Genomic DNA, 14,821 nt, shown 5'->3' with positions numbered 1-14,821 from the left:
CCGGGGTGGGCGCCGCTGGGAAGCCTCAGGATCGCCTCCCGATCCCAAAAACCCGGGAGGTTCCTTCCCTGCAGGTCCCTAGGGATGGAGGATCCCCTGAGAGGCTGGGCGGTTTTGGGGTGAATTTCGCCCCTTTAATCAATATGAAAGAGGTGAACGGGAAGGCTCCCCCGCTGCATCTCTGAGGAGGAATAAATCACAGAATCAATCACTTAGGAAAAAAACTCAAGATGATCAAATCAATATAAAGTTTATAACCAAACGCTTCTCTAGAACTGCAATGTAGCTTTGGTACTGCCAGAGGTTTCCCAGCTGCTGTGGATCCATCAGGTTTTGTGACCGGTGCTTCGATGGTTATCTCCGGGATGCCTGAGCCTCTGCAAGGCTCCCGGCCGGATTCCTGCCCGAAGTGGAGCCTTTTCATCAGGAATTTTAACTTTTCCCTTATCAAACAGCAGCTCCTTGCTCCGCACCCCCTCCTTTCTCGGAGCCCTCCTCCAGCCTGACAGCGCTGGCTCTGCATCCCCCGTTCCTAGAAAAAACCCTCATTTTGACAGCATTATTCCCAAGTGATGTGATGTGACTGAAGAGAACAAACCCCTGGCTGCCTCCACCTTCCCAGGCATCCCGAGGCTGCTCCTCCAGCCTGCAGGGCCCTCCCACACCGCTGTATTTTGGGGGGCAGCTGTTTTGGGGGAGGTAAACGCTGCATTCACAGGAACAAGGAGGTGTTTGGGAAGTGTGCCCAGCCCAGAACGTGCAGCAGTGCTGGGACAGGCCGGAGCATGGACTGTCTGGAATGTGGAATGTAAACAGAGCGTGTTACCAGCAACAGCCCAGCTACAGAGCCCAACTGCCTGTGCTGTCCCTGGGGAGCAGCAAACCCCACACTCCTGCTGCAGCCCAGGGGCAGCTTGTCACACTGGATCAAATCATAACTGTTCTCCACACCAACCTTCCCAGCAATTCGAGTTATCCAAATTCTGGCCTCAGCCTCTGTAGCCTTCACACAGCACTGGGAAGTGACACAAATGCCCTGCTAGGATCCTGAGTGCTCAGGATGCTCCGGGAGGGAAGTGCCTTGTGTCTCTCTGAGTCGGTTGCCTGCCCACCTTGCTCTGGACAAGCACAGCAACTGGATGTTTAAATATTTTCATTCTCATATTTTCAGCTATGATTTGATCTTAAAGCAGTGGACATAAACACTGAGTGTCTGCTCATCTGCAGGACAACTCCCCAAGAGTGGCCTGAAATCCCAAGGAGGAATGATGAAGGTAAGCAGGGCTGGTTCAGCTGGCAAAGGAGAGGAACCAGTTGTGATCCTGCTCACCCTGAGCTCTGCAGTCATCACGAGGTCAGCCAGCCCTCTGACCTCAAATAAAACACAATTTCACCCCTTACCTACTGATTGTTTGCAGTGGGAGCAGGTGGTTCCCTCCAGCACAGCACAGCCACTGCAGCTCAGTTAAGCCACACTTTTATTGTATTGTATTCCATGCATTATGTTCATGTTTTATAGTATGACAGAGGGAGGGATCAAGATAAATGTTAAACATAAACAAGAGCAGAAAGGTCGTTTGTAACAGGTCCTGAGAAGGAAAGGCACATCGTAACCACCGAATCCAACAGAACGGAAACCTTGGACAGAGGAAGACAACGCTGGAGAGCGGATGAGAGAGGGGGTGTTTCAAGTTGGGGGCTGTGGAAGCAGGTTTGACAGCCACCTGCATTCCCCCACCCACCAGAGGTCCGTAGTTCAAACGGGTTTGGGGAGCTCAGTATTCAACCCAACCACTTCCACGCTCCTGTTGCCCGGGGAGAGTCCAGGATCCCAAACTCCTCCAGGCTTAATCAGCACCAAGGGGCAGCACAGGACTCAAAACTCCTTTCTGCAGAGACCAGCTGGGAAAAGGCAGCTGGTGGGGAGGCAGGGAAGGGCTACCCAGCACTGAGGGACCCCGAGCTGGGTCCCAACAGCCGTGCATGGTCACAGGAGCACCGTGGCCTGCGGCATCGCTGGTCACCTGTGGGTATTGCTATTCACTGGCATCCAGGAGGAGGAAAGGCTGGGACAGAGCGTGGGCACAGCAGGGAAAGGGTTGGCACAGACACTGGCACACGTCTCTGGCAGGTCAGGCGCCCGGGATGGGGGTTGTAGCACCTCGAAGGGAAGCAGCAGCAGCAGCAGCACCGATGCTGTGCCCGGTTTAAGGCAGCGATCGCTGCGGGGATCCAGCGCCGGGAAGCTCGAAGGTCCTGCCAGAGCAGCACTGGGCTCCAGAGCCAGGCTGGACATGGGAATCTGCCAGGACAGCGAGCACAGCACACCCTGCAGCGAGCTGACACAACAGGGAGCTGCTGCACACTGCACACAGTGGCAATGAGCGCAAAACCAGGACAGAGCTCAAACACCTCACCCAGCCCTGCTGTGGCAAAGACACAAGGGTCTTATCTTGGCTTCCAGGGCACAAAACAGCTCAGCTTCACCTTGGAATAAAGAGAAGGGATGGTTCAGTCATCACAGCAGTACCAGAGCCAGCCATGCTTCTGTAACCATGTGCTGAAGTGTGTTTTGCATGTTAAAGAGGGAACATTTAACAGTCCACATTTCTTCTTGAGCCCCTTTAGTTTGTTACCTGCCACCCTTTCCCAGTCCCTCAAAGCCACCCTAAAAGGTCACAGCCTGGGTAAAATAAGCAGCAGGAAGGCAGAAATGAAGCAGAGGCAAGGCTGAGCTTGAAGCCTTTCCTGAGCAGCACAAGGTGGAGGTGGCTCTGCCCCCTGGCACAGGTGGTGGGCACGGACAGGGGTGTCACAGCCTGCAGTGTGCAGGGCAGGGATGGAGGCTGGGAGTTTTGGAAGCCTGAGAGGGCTGTGCTGTGCTGGTGATGGGCAGCCCAAAAGCACGGGCAGGCAGCAAGGGTTCCCCTTGAGCTGGTGGCCAGGGACAGCTCAAGCTGAAATCCTGGCACAGGGTCTCCATCTCTGGCCACCCCGACCAGGAGAGAAGATTTTGCATGAGTTTTTGCCTTTGCTGCCATGGATTTTGTGCTGGGCTCTGGGAAAGGGCTGAGCTGCCTCTCACCTAGGGCTTCAGTCACTCCGTGGCACAGATTGTAAACTTTAGTCCCTGCTGAGCTAAGCAAGGTCTGGGTTTGATCTCCAGGTGAGAGGCTCTCCATGTCCTGCCTGGCTGCAGCCCCCAGTGGCTGCTCAGGGCTGGGGGTGTTGAAAACATCTCCCTCACCACAGCCCTGCCTTGGCACACTACAAAATCCTGAGAGCTCAGTGTGAGATGCTCTGAGGTGTAGCTCAAGCCCTGGAAAACGCAGGCAAGGCAGGACAGGCAGCAAGCTGGAACCTGGCAGTGCCCTGCCAGCATGGTGCTACCCCTACATCTAAGCATGGCAATGCTGGGTTGTGCTACAGAATCATCATCCACAGAGGTAAGAGCACGAAATGAGGGTGTTCCTGCTGCTGGCCAAGGTCCCCACGATGCTGCCAGTGCCCTGAGCTTGGAGCTGCGAGGAGGCCCTGAGCAGACAGGTAATGCCATGAGCCAGGGCTTCTTTCCAAAGGCTGTAAAGGAGAAGCCACTGGAATCCACGTGGATGCAGGTACCTGTAGCACTGAACCCTGGAGACGGGCCAGGAGCAGGTCCTGGAGGCCTCACCCTGCTGCTCTCAGGATGTCCTGATGGGGCTGATCTGGGGCACTGACAGGGATGCAGAGATGGAGAAGAGGGAGATGGGGGAAGCCTTCCTCTTCAGCTGCAGGAAACCACCCTGGTGCCCTGGGATGTCCCTCACTGCTTAGGCCAAGGCTGGCTGTGGGGCTGATCTCTTCTCCTGAGCAGGCTGTGTCCACACCAAGGGCAGGGAGACAGGAATGACAGTCCATGGCCCTCTGGGATGCCACTTCAGGGTTGTGTACAGAAGCTGGGCAGGAGCTGGCATCTCCAGGGAGCAGCACTGGCAACTCAGTCGCATTTCTTCCTCTGCACAGACTCTGCCACGGCCTCTGCAGTCCAAGTCCACTCCTCGCACGGCTCTTGTCTCTGGGCTCGAAGGTGTCGCCATCCCAGTGTCTCCACAGCCGGTGCAGCAAAGCCCCCGAGGTGCCACCACGGCCCACATGTTCCTGTACGTGCTGCATGTGGCCTTGGGCACGGCGTGGTGCCCACCAGGCGCTGACACCGGGCTGGGGCTCCTCCAGCACCTCCCTCTGTCCCACAAAGCTCAATCCACAGCATCTCCCCAGCTGCCAGGAGGAAAGGGGGCCTGGTACCCCATGACCAGCCCTCACCAACATCCCCCAGCAAGTTCAGAGCTGTCAGCAGGCGGAGGGGAGAGGATGAGGTGCAGAACAAGTCATGGCCTTGCGATGGAGTTAGGTGGAAAATTCACCCTCTTCTATCCCCTGGCTTGGCAAAAACACTGGTGGGCACCACGTGTGCCCAGGGGCTGCAGCCATGCTCAGACGTGGGCAGAGAGGAGGAGGTGGTGCCCACGCTCACGCCTACAAAAACCAGGAATTGCGAGTGTGGGAAGGGGTTTCCTGAGACTGCAGAGAAGCCAAGGCTGCCTTGAACAGTCAGGGCCAGGTGTGCTGGTGTGGGAGCAGTCCTGCCTTAAGGCTGCAAGTGTTCCAGGTACTGCGGCAGCGGGTTCTCCTTGACGTATTTCTGAATGTACCAGCACGTCAGGTGCGCCTTCAGGTCCTCCTCCACCACAAAGTCCAGGGCTGCCTGCAACCAGCAGAGATCAGATGGGTCACAACCAACAGCCCCAGCCTCGTGGGAGCCCTGTACCCCTCACCTGGATGGTCCCTCAGGTATCCCCTGTGCCAGGGAGGTGGAGGGAGAGGCTTGAGGGGAGAGCACAGCTGCCCTGCCACAGCCACCACGTCACCACAGAGTCCCCAGTTAACCTCAACACATCCAGCTGGTGGATGCTGTGCTGCAGGTGACCCAACCCATCCTGTGAAGTTCACCTTCATCATCCCTTTGTCCCCACTTACAGGACCAGGGAGCAGCTGTACCCAAAAGCAGCACCCCACAGTCCCCCCACCGTTGTGCTGATGTCTCCTCAGCTCTCCCTGCACAGCCCAAGGCAGGCAGAGGGCTCAGGAGGGCAGTGAAGCTCTGAGAGGAGGGGTCCAGCTGGAGCTGAGGTGAGCCATCAGCCCCTGCACAAGGATTTTTTGCTGAGAGGAGGAATAGAATGGATGACTGGCTGGATTTGCTGATACTTAACCCACAAAAACAAGAAGGTCTGACCCCAGATTTCCATCTGCCCCGCCAGCCACCCCATCTCCCAGCAGAGCAGGATTCCCACAGGGCACACACACAGTTCCAAAGTGACTCTTTACCCACAGCTGGGATGGCAACAGCCCCTGTGGCCAGCTGGGGCCGTACCTTTGCCAGGTGCTTGGCAATTCCTCTCCCTCGATAGGCATCCGGCACCTCCGTGTGCTGCAAGTCCACGATCCGCTTCCCCACGTACTCGTAGAGCAGCACGGCCTTGTCGTGGCAACCTGAGCGGGGACACAGAGAGGTGAGGGTTGGGGTGGCCCTGGAGAACCCCCAGCAGGGGATGGGACAGAGGATTAAGGGTTGGGGTGTCCCTGGAGAACCCCCAGCAGGGGATGGGACAGAGGATTAAGAGTTGGGATGTCCCCTGAGCGTCCCCAGCAGGATGGGCAGTGCTACAGCATCCCTCATGCCATGGGAATGGCTCTGGTGCTGGGTTTCAGTGGTGGCTTTGCTTTCAGTGACACCTGGATGTCCTCACTGGTCCCCCCAAGGTGTGAGCAGGGCCTTTCTAAGCCCCTGGAGCAGGAGCAAGTTTTTGAGCCAGCCCTGAATCAGTGATGCCAGCACAACATGTTCAGGATAGGAAAGCAGCTGTGGGGAGGGAGATGTGTTGATGGTGGGGGAAAGTAAAAAGAAGAGGGGGAAAAACAACAAAGCTGACCCAGGTAACAGCTAATTAATTTCTCCTCCAGCACTTTTTTTTTTTTTATTTGTTTGTTTGTTTGTTTTGTGGCACATAAAACAGGACAAGACTCCTTGGTCTGGTGTTGCAGCATTGTCTAGACACATTTTGGGGAGGATGCTGGGGAGGTGAATCCCACAAACACACAGGAAAGCACACACAGGTGTGCAAGGGGGTGCTGTGCACAGAAATTTACATGTACACACACAGGTTTCCTGTTTCAACACCCTGACCTTTCTCACAGCAGCTCAGTTACAAGAAAAAAGAAGTTTCAGCTCATGTATAAATCAGAAGAGTCAGAACACCCCTCTGGTTTCACCCACAGAACCTGAGCCTTCAGTGCAAAAGCAAATGTTTCATTTCTAGAGAGTTTCTGTACTTAAAAGTGAGTTTCAGAAATGCAGGAACCCAATCAAAGAGACAAGTTTGATTAAAATAATGGGAACTTTTCCTTCTCTTCAATGTTTTTTTTGTTTTTTTTTTTTTATGGCTGAAGGGCTGCAAAGTTCACCTGCATTCAGGATCTGCTTTAGCTGAGCTCAATACACTCTATTTCACTGCATTTCAGCTGACAACTCCAGCGTGCCTCATCCCTGTACTCAAGAGAAACTAGAAAGAAGCCCATTGGAATTTTGTGTTCCCACAGAAGCAACTCAAGCTTTTATTCCTGCTCCTTTTATGCAGAGACTCAATTCTCCTACACTGGATGGAAACCTTCACATTTCCAGCCCGAGTTTATTCCTGCTGGTTTCTGCCCACTCCTTCTTGTGCCAACATTGTTCTTGGGTGGACATAAATAATTTCCCTCCCTGCCATCCCCCCAAGTATTTCTAGGCCTCAGTCCTGCCCCTCTCAGCTCTGCTTCACCAAAAAGCTTTGGGTTTCCCCCAGAGAGAAAAAAGGGAGCACTGCAGTGTTTCTCCACGTAGATCCAGGCACCCCAAAAAAGCCAAGGGAGCAGGTGAAGCCCTTCCCCAGCAGCACAGACGTGTCTTGCTGGAGAGAAACCTGCCCAGGCTGGGGCATGAGGTGTCCTCAGCCTCACAGAGCATTTGGTGGCAGCTCTCAGGGGTGGCAAGGGCAGAGCTGGCAGCACCAATGGCTGTAAAATGATCTTATAACAGCAGCTTTCACTCGTTCCAGCCCTTCCACCCCACTCTCCTCCCAGGCTAAAACTTTCCACAGCCTCTGCCTGAAGCTTTGAGAAGTTTACAACTAAATTAAGCACAGAACAAAAGATCTTTTTTTCTTTAAATACACTTTTAAAATATATGACCTGTTTAGAAGTATCAAAGACACAAATGCATTTTAAAGCTGAAGGTGATGCAGTCTTTGGAGGATCTCAGACATATCCTGGACAGGTTTTTCCTCAATATTCTCTGTACCACAGCAGCACCACAAACCCCAGCCAGGACAGGAGCTGCAGAGTGCCACCAGGGCACAGATGAACACACACAGAAAGGATTTTACAACCAGCCTGATTTTACAGCAGAGAGTCAGTGCTGCTGGAAACTGAGCCCAGCTCAGGAAAACATCCCAGCTCAGCCAAGTGCATGATGACATCCACACACGCTCACCTCAGCGGCACAGCACACGAAACCAAGGCCACTTGTGCCACAGGGTTTGGTGTGGGCCCTGCAGGGCACAGCATGGCTGGGAATGAGCCAACCCTGGTGCTGTGTGCTGCCCTGGCCATGGCAGCAGCTCCCAGGAAAGCTGGGAGGGGGACTGGGAGCAGAGCTGGGAGCACCCAGCCCCAGCTCAGTGCAATCCCCCCAAAGAGAGAGGGGGCACAAGCAGAAACCCCCACAGCAGGGCATAAGAGACACCTCCTGCCAGCCTCCAGCCCGTGCCACCCCTGGGCTCTGGGACAGCAGTGTGCCAGCCTGCACTGACAGAGCTGGGCACAGACAGCCCCGGGAGCTGCCCTGGGGCTTGACTCGCTGGCACTGAGGAAGAGGAGTGGCTGCAAAGCAGCACAGCCAGAGCGGAGCAGGGTGGCAGCAATGGCAGCACAGCTGGTGCCCTGCTCGCCCTCTGCCCCCTCCACTCACAGGGGCACAGGGAAGGGAAAGCTTTTCTGGGAGCTGGGAAAGGGACCAGGTCTGACCTGGCTCTCTGTGGAGGGTTTGCTTCCATGGGAGCAGTGGTGGGCTCAGCCCCGATGCCAGACAAAGTGCCCAGGCTGGTGGCTCAGGAGCCTGGGGGAGCAAGCAGAGAGCCCAGCCCAGCTGAGGAAGGGACACATCAGGAACACACAGGCACCCCACTCCAGCCCATCCTTCTCCTGGCATACACAAAGTACCCATGGAGGGGAGGCTGCAGCACTGCAGGACTGTCCCTTGTCCCTTCTCCCTGTACCAACCCCAGCCCACGATACCCCTCTGTGTGCCCAGGACCTCTGGCTGCTGCCTGCAAGGCCAATTTCTGTGCCCAGCCCCCTTAGGACACTGCTGCAAAGCCATTCCCTGGGAGCAAGGGGACAGAACAAATGCCAGCCCCATCTCCCAGGAGCAGGAGGCAACTCAGGTCTTCTGCTGCTGAGTCAAACAGTGGGGGAAAAAAAAGGCAAAAGCTGCGTGTGGGGTGGGCTAGGAGGACAAGAAGTCCTGAGGAGCTTGTGCATCCCAGGCTGGAGCTCTGCCTGCCATGGGCTGGCCTCACTCCCCAGGGAGCTACTGGCACGTTACTAGGGAGAGAAAACACAACAGAGCACAACAGCCAGAGTGGAGACAGCACAACCCTCGTGGAGGGGCCTCACTGGCAGGAATGGCAGCAGGGGGGGCTGGCTTGGAGCAGTTTCCTGTTTAGGAGCTCTCTGGAGGCGCCTGTGGCACGGGAGGAGCGGGGATGTCTTTGATGCAGTGTCTGCTCACAGATCTTTGGTCCCTGCTGCAAACTCAGCACCTTCCCCCCTCCTGGAAAGCATCTGCCCCAGCAGGGAGGAAAGCTCCAAGGCATGACCTGCTCCAGTTTTCCCAATAAACCTGAGCCTGGGCTCCTGAACAAGGAGCTCCTGAGACTCAGATCAGTAGTGGGCAAAGCAGGAGCTTCCAGCCAAAATCCATCCTGCCCAAGTGCAGCTGGGGAGGAGGGGGAGGTTTGGGAAGTGTGGTGTGCTGCAGCCAGCAGAAGTGTTGGATGAACAGGAGTTGGAATGTGCGAGAAGCTCGAGCATCCCTGAGGAACTGGAGCTGCTCCATGCACAAGAGCCTGATGGGTGTGATGGGCATCAAGAAGTGACAGCAGCTGCTGCTAAAAGCTCTTCCCCTGCCCCAAACATCTGTGCCAGCAGCTGGACCAACCTGCCAACTGCTCTGGCGTGGGGGGTCCTTTTGGGTTTCTTGTTTTGACCTGAAATTTTGTCTCAGATCCAACGAAATACCCAAATATTCCTGACAAAACCAGCCTATATGATTCCCATGGAAGGTTTTAGCTTTGACAAATTGATGTTTTCCAAGAGAGTCTCTGCACAGGGAGGTTTCTGGCTGGCTCAGGCTGTTAGTCACATCCTAGCCCATTACAAATCCAGTTGGGTGTCTTTCTGCCTTCCTCTCGAGGGATAACGAGGCTCAGTGAGGTCTGGTTATAATCAGCTTTACTTTCAGCTTCTAAATGCTCCTTCATTTGGGATGCAAGGGGAAAGGGAACGTGTTCAAGTGAAGCAGCTGCTCCTATCAGAGTTTCAGCAGCTACTGCAGCAATGAGGGGAGGGAGGGGAGGAACCAGCAGAGAAAGGAAAGACAGGGCAAGCCCCAAAAAATCGAGTGCAATTCATCTCCCTTGTGCACAAGGAGGAAGTCCTGCCACGAGGTCACACAGGGGCACAGAGGCAAGCACAGGATGATGCTGAAAACGAACACTTTCACAACCAGTTCACAGCTTTCACTATCTCAGGCCTCCTGCTCCAGGGATTTCCAGAAATTCATCACCATGCAAAGTTTTCTACCCAACATCACACCACCATAAACCACCAGCTGTCAAAGTCTGGCTGCTTGGTGCATCCATGTTTTCCCAGGGTATCATCCACACTTGACATGTAGCAGAAATGAGGACATCACAGGAAAGCTGAAAGCCCACAAACTGCTGTTCATCTCTACCACAGCTCAGTAACACAGGACAAGAGTGCTCTCTGAGGGACACGGAGGTCACTTTGATGCTAAAATCTGTGTCTGACCCATTTCTTGTCATTCCCTGCTTGCTGCAGGGAAAACCTCCCAGGGCATTCCACACCAGTGATGCTTATTGTGCCAGGAGCAACAAAGAGCAGTGCAGGAAATAAACACCCTGCCACGCACTCCCACGGAGATGTTATCTCCTGACCAACTTCCAGGGCTTGGCTGCTACCAGCAAGTGCCTAACAAGGAGGAGGAGAGGTGGATGTTAGTCAGCACAGCAGCACGGACACCATCACAGCAGGACACTGCTCAGCTCAGCTGCCTGGCCTGGCGTGGCTGAACTCACAAAAAAGGGCTCAGACTCCCTGAACTCCCAGAAAAAAACACAACCTTGGTCATGGAGATTCACCTGGGTGAGGCCATGGCCACATTGGATGGGGCTTGGAGCAGCCTGGTCCATGTCTGGGCACACAGAAGGTGTCCCTGCCCAAGGCTGGAATGAGATGAGCTTTAGGATCCTTCCAACCCAAACCATCCTGGGATTCTGTGATGCCATGACCCCCTCCTGAATCAGGAGGTTCTGTGCTGATTCACACACAACTCCCACAGCTGATTCTCTCCCTCTCAAAGTTCACCCTCTCCAGTCACGACTCATCCCTGCTCAGCCACCAAACGCTGCTGGGCCCATGGTGTGGCTGGCAGAGCTTTTATCCAGAAAACCACAATAAAAGATTACATTTCACTAATAATTGTTGACCCTTGGCTGTCCCCTCTATTTCCTGCAGACACCAACTTCACTGGCTGGGACAATGCTCTGGTGGTGGCAGTGGGGACCCAGCACCTGGGACCTCGTTTGATCTCAGGCTGAAATCTGAAATAAGCAGTTGGTGAAATTGTTTTCTCTGCACTGTCTCCTCCTTCCTTGCTCCACCACTGCCGAGCCTCCAGCCTGCACTTTGTAATTAGTGGTTGAAATTAAAATGGGGTGGGGGGGAAGAGAAGTCTAAAATAAAATCTGGACTATTCTTGTTGTTTTATCGACAAAGCCTCCTGCATTCCCTATGATTTCTGAACTACATGCTATTTTTTCTTTTTTTTAAGGCAGCTACCCTGCAATTTCTGCAGGGCAGCGAGGCAGTTTTACCCAGAGTAGTTCTCAGCATGACAAATGGACGGGGAAGAGATGCCGGGATCGTTGACTATCTGTAATTAACCATTAAGATGAAGGCTGGGAAAGAATCATTGCACCACAGAGAAATTTTAGTGGCACCTTGGCAGCACCTATTTTTTTTTTCTTTGTTCACTCCACCCAATATGTGACAGACTTTTTGGGGGTCACTGTGTCACCAGAGCTCCACAGGTGGCTGTGACAGCTTGGATCCGTGTCGTTGGTCCTACAGAACCGCGGCACCCACCGTGCTGGGGTTTCCCTGAAGGAACATCCCCAGAGGGGCCCCCGTTCCCAGCACCCCCACATCCCCCAAAGGCAGCTGCTCCCGGGGGGTCCGGGGCAGTGCCCCCCAAGCTGCCCGTGCCCCCAGCGGGCTGCACACACCGACCCAAGCGAGGGAGCCCAGCGATGCCCGCATCCCCCGCGAGAAGGTTTTGGGGTGCAGGAATGGCTGGGGGGGGGTCACAGAGCACGGGGGAAATGCAGCGGGACACAGCGGCACGGGAGGAGGAGGGACCGGGAGAAACGGGGGAAATCGGTGAGAACGGGAAAAAGGAGGCAGGAAGAAGAAGAAAAAGGGGGAGAGCAACGGGGAGAAAGAACAGGGAGGGGAAAGCGGGGAGAGACGGCGCGGGGGGGAGGGCGGAGGAACGGGAATCCGGAGCGCCCAGCGCGGCCGGCCGGCGGGCGGAGGGCAGCGGTAACGTCCCGGCAGCGCCGAGCGCCGTTCCTTACCGTTGAGCCGCACGGTGAACTGCCGCCGCTTGCGGTCGTGCTCCACCTGGATGGGGCAGCCCTGCTCCAGGAGGCCGAGCGGCGCCGAGTGCGCCATGGCGGTGCCGGTGCCGGTGCCGGTGCTGATCCCGGTGCCGGTCCGAGGCGCGGGCGGGCCCGGCACGGTCCCGGCCCGGCCGCAGGAAGCCCCAGCTGTGCGGCACGTGCCCGCCCCGCAGCCAATGGCCGCGCCGCGCTTTTGTTTTGGTACGGCCGCGCGGCCCTTAAAGGGGCAACGCCAACGCCGCCGTGGGGACCGCAGGAGCGCCCGGCGCCCCCGCGCGGGCGGCACCGCCGGCAGCGGTACCGGAACGGCGCGGGTTCGGTGCTGGTCCCGGTGCTGGTCCCGCTACTGGTCCCCGTACTGGTCCCGCACTAATTCCGCACTGGTTCTGTGCTGCTTCGGCACTGGTACCATGCTGGTCCCGCACTAATTCCGCACTGGTTCGGCACTGGTCTCGCACGGGTTCTGTACTGGTTCTGTACCGGTCCCGTTCTGGTCCCGCACTAATTCCGCACTGGTTCCGTGCTGGTCCCGTGCCGGTTCTGTACCGGCCCCACACTGGTCCCGTACTGGTCGCGCACAAATTCCGCACTGGTTCTGTGCTGGTTCGACACTGGTCCCGCACGGGTTCTGTACCAGTTCTGTACCGGTCCCCCACTGGTCCCACACTAATTCTGCACTGGTTCTGTGCTGGTCCTGTACTGGTCCCGCACAGGTTCTGTACCGGTCCCGTTCTGGTCCCACATTAATTCCGCACTGGTTCCGTGCTGGTTCGACACTGGTCCTGCACGGGTTCTGTACTGGTCCTGTACTGGTCCCACACTGATCCCATACTAATTCTGCACTGGTTCTGTGCCGGTCCCACACTGGTCCCGCACTGATTCCGCACTGGTCCCAGACTGGTCCCACACTAATTCTGCACTGGTTCTGTGCTGGTCCCGCATGGGTTCTGTACTGGTTCTGTACCAGTCCCACACTGGTCCCGCACTAATTCTGCACTGGTCCCACACTGATCACACACGGGTTCTGTAGTGGTTCTGTACTGGTCCTGCACTGTTTTTTACCAGTCCTTTACTGGCCCCGCACTGGTTTTCTGCTCTGGTTGTGGGGGCTGCGCTGGGGCTGCCCGTGGTGCCAGCTGCTGCTCTGTGGCAGTGCCCTGCTCCTGCCCTGCTCCTGCCCTGCTGCTGCTGCTGCTGCTGCTCTGCTGCTGCTGCTGCTGCCCTGCTGCTGTCCTGCAGCAGTGCCCTGCTCCTGCCCTGCTGCTCCTGCGCTCTCTGCCCTGCTCTGCTGGGGCTAGGAGGGGGAGAGCCCTGGGCTGCTGTCCCTGTGTGATGCTGGGACCAGGTTACTCCAAGCCCCGTCCAGCCTGGCCTTGGACACTTCCAGGGATCCAGGGGCACCCACAGCTTCTCTGGGCACCCTGTGCCCATGCCTCACCACCCTCACATGGGAGATTTCTTCCTAACATCACATCTAACCCTGCCCTCTGGCAGTGGGAAGTCATTCCCTGTGTCCTGTCCCTCCATCCCTTGCCCAGATTCCCTCTCCAGCTCTCTTGGAGCCCCTTTAGACCCTGGAAGGTTCCAGAGTGACCTCAGAGCCTTCTCTTCTCCAAGCTGAACACCTCTGTCTCTCCCAGCCTGGCTCCAAAGCAGAGGTGCTCCATCACATATCACATACATGTCACATCTGTGACCCCAAAGCTCTCAGTGACAGGAGCTGAGAGTGCCCAAGGTGCCTGTGCTGTGCAGAGCTCCTGTGCTGGAAGGCCTGGCAGCCTTGGGGACACTTGTGTGTCCCCTCTCAACCCTGGGGTTGAGAGCCAGAGACTCAAATCCAGGCAGCTGCTTCATCCAGCCCTGCACCCACAGCTGGAGCCAGCAGCCTCCAGGGATGCAGGAGGGGGATGGTGCACACCTGGGGACAGCAGGGCCATGTCCCCAAGCTCGCAGTGACACCCCAGGTGCTGCCAGCAGCAGGGCCAGCTGTCAGAGCTGCTCCCACATCTCCCCATTTGTAAAAAAGCTGGTGATGCTCTGCTCTGCCACAGACCCCCCAAAACTCACACTCTAGCGCTGCCTCAGCCCAGAGCTGCGTGGATCATTTCAAACCCTGCTGCTGGCTCCAAGATCCGTGTGGATAAAGGTCAGAAAGGGCCCCTCAGCTGGCCCAGCCCTGCACTGACACCACAGCTCTTGCATCAGCGCTGCTGACCCGCGGCTGGGCTGCAGAGCAGTGGCTTTTTTGGAAAGACTCCTCCTGTCTGTGTTGAAAGACTTGAAAGGTGGTGAATCTGCAACAACGTCTCTGAGGAAAGTAATTGCTCTCCCCACTAAAAACCTGTAATTGAAGTTGCATTTGAGCTCTTCCACCTTCAGTGTGCAGCTGGATCTGGTGCCTTTGGTGCTGGATCACAGCTCTGCTTGAGGCACCCGTGCAGCCACAGATCCCAACCCTGCAGTTCCTTCCCTCTGGCAGCAATTCCCTTCTACTGCCTGGCTTTGAGGAGGTTTTTCCAGTCCTCAAATTTATCCCAAACTCTCTGCAAAGCTGAGAGCTGGCTGTGGCAGAGCAGCTGCGATCTCACCAGTGCTGTCAGCAGTTACCACCCCTCCAACTCCTGCTTTGGATCTTTATGGATCACACTAAGAATTCCAGCCAGAAAATGGCACTTGGAATCTCTTTTTTTTTTTTTTTTTTTGCTTTTTCAACTGCATCTCTCACATCCTATCCAGCATTTCTGCCTGCAGCCCAG

General features: G+C 56.0%; 1 protein-coding gene across 1 annotated transcript; it reads right to left on the bottom strand.

The window, feature by feature from the left end:
• Window positions 1–1,461: 1,461 nt before the first annotated feature.
• On the bottom strand, window positions 1,462–12,316 carry NATD1 (N-acetyltransferase domain containing 1). Its single transcript, XM_004174963.6, has 3 exons — window positions 12,021–12,316; window positions 5,417–5,535; window positions 1,462–4,747 (listed from the first exon to the last, which is right to left on the bottom strand). Exons 1-3 carry the CDS (start codon window positions 12,115–12,117, stop codon window positions 4,631–4,633), a joined length of 333 nt encoding a protein of 110 aa, XP_004175011.2. The 5' UTR covers window positions 12,118–12,316; the 3' UTR covers window positions 1,462–4,630.
• Window positions 12,317–14,821: the final 2,505 nt, after the last annotated feature.

The sequence above is a fragment of the Taeniopygia guttata genome, chromosome 14 (genome assembly GCF_048771995.1).
Source record: "Taeniopygia guttata chromosome 14, bTaeGut7.mat, whole genome shotgun sequence".
NCBI classification, from domain to species: Eukaryota; Metazoa; Chordata; class Aves; order Passeriformes; family Estrildidae; genus Taeniopygia; species Taeniopygia guttata.
This window is presented reverse-complemented; position numbering and strand designations above follow the sequence as displayed.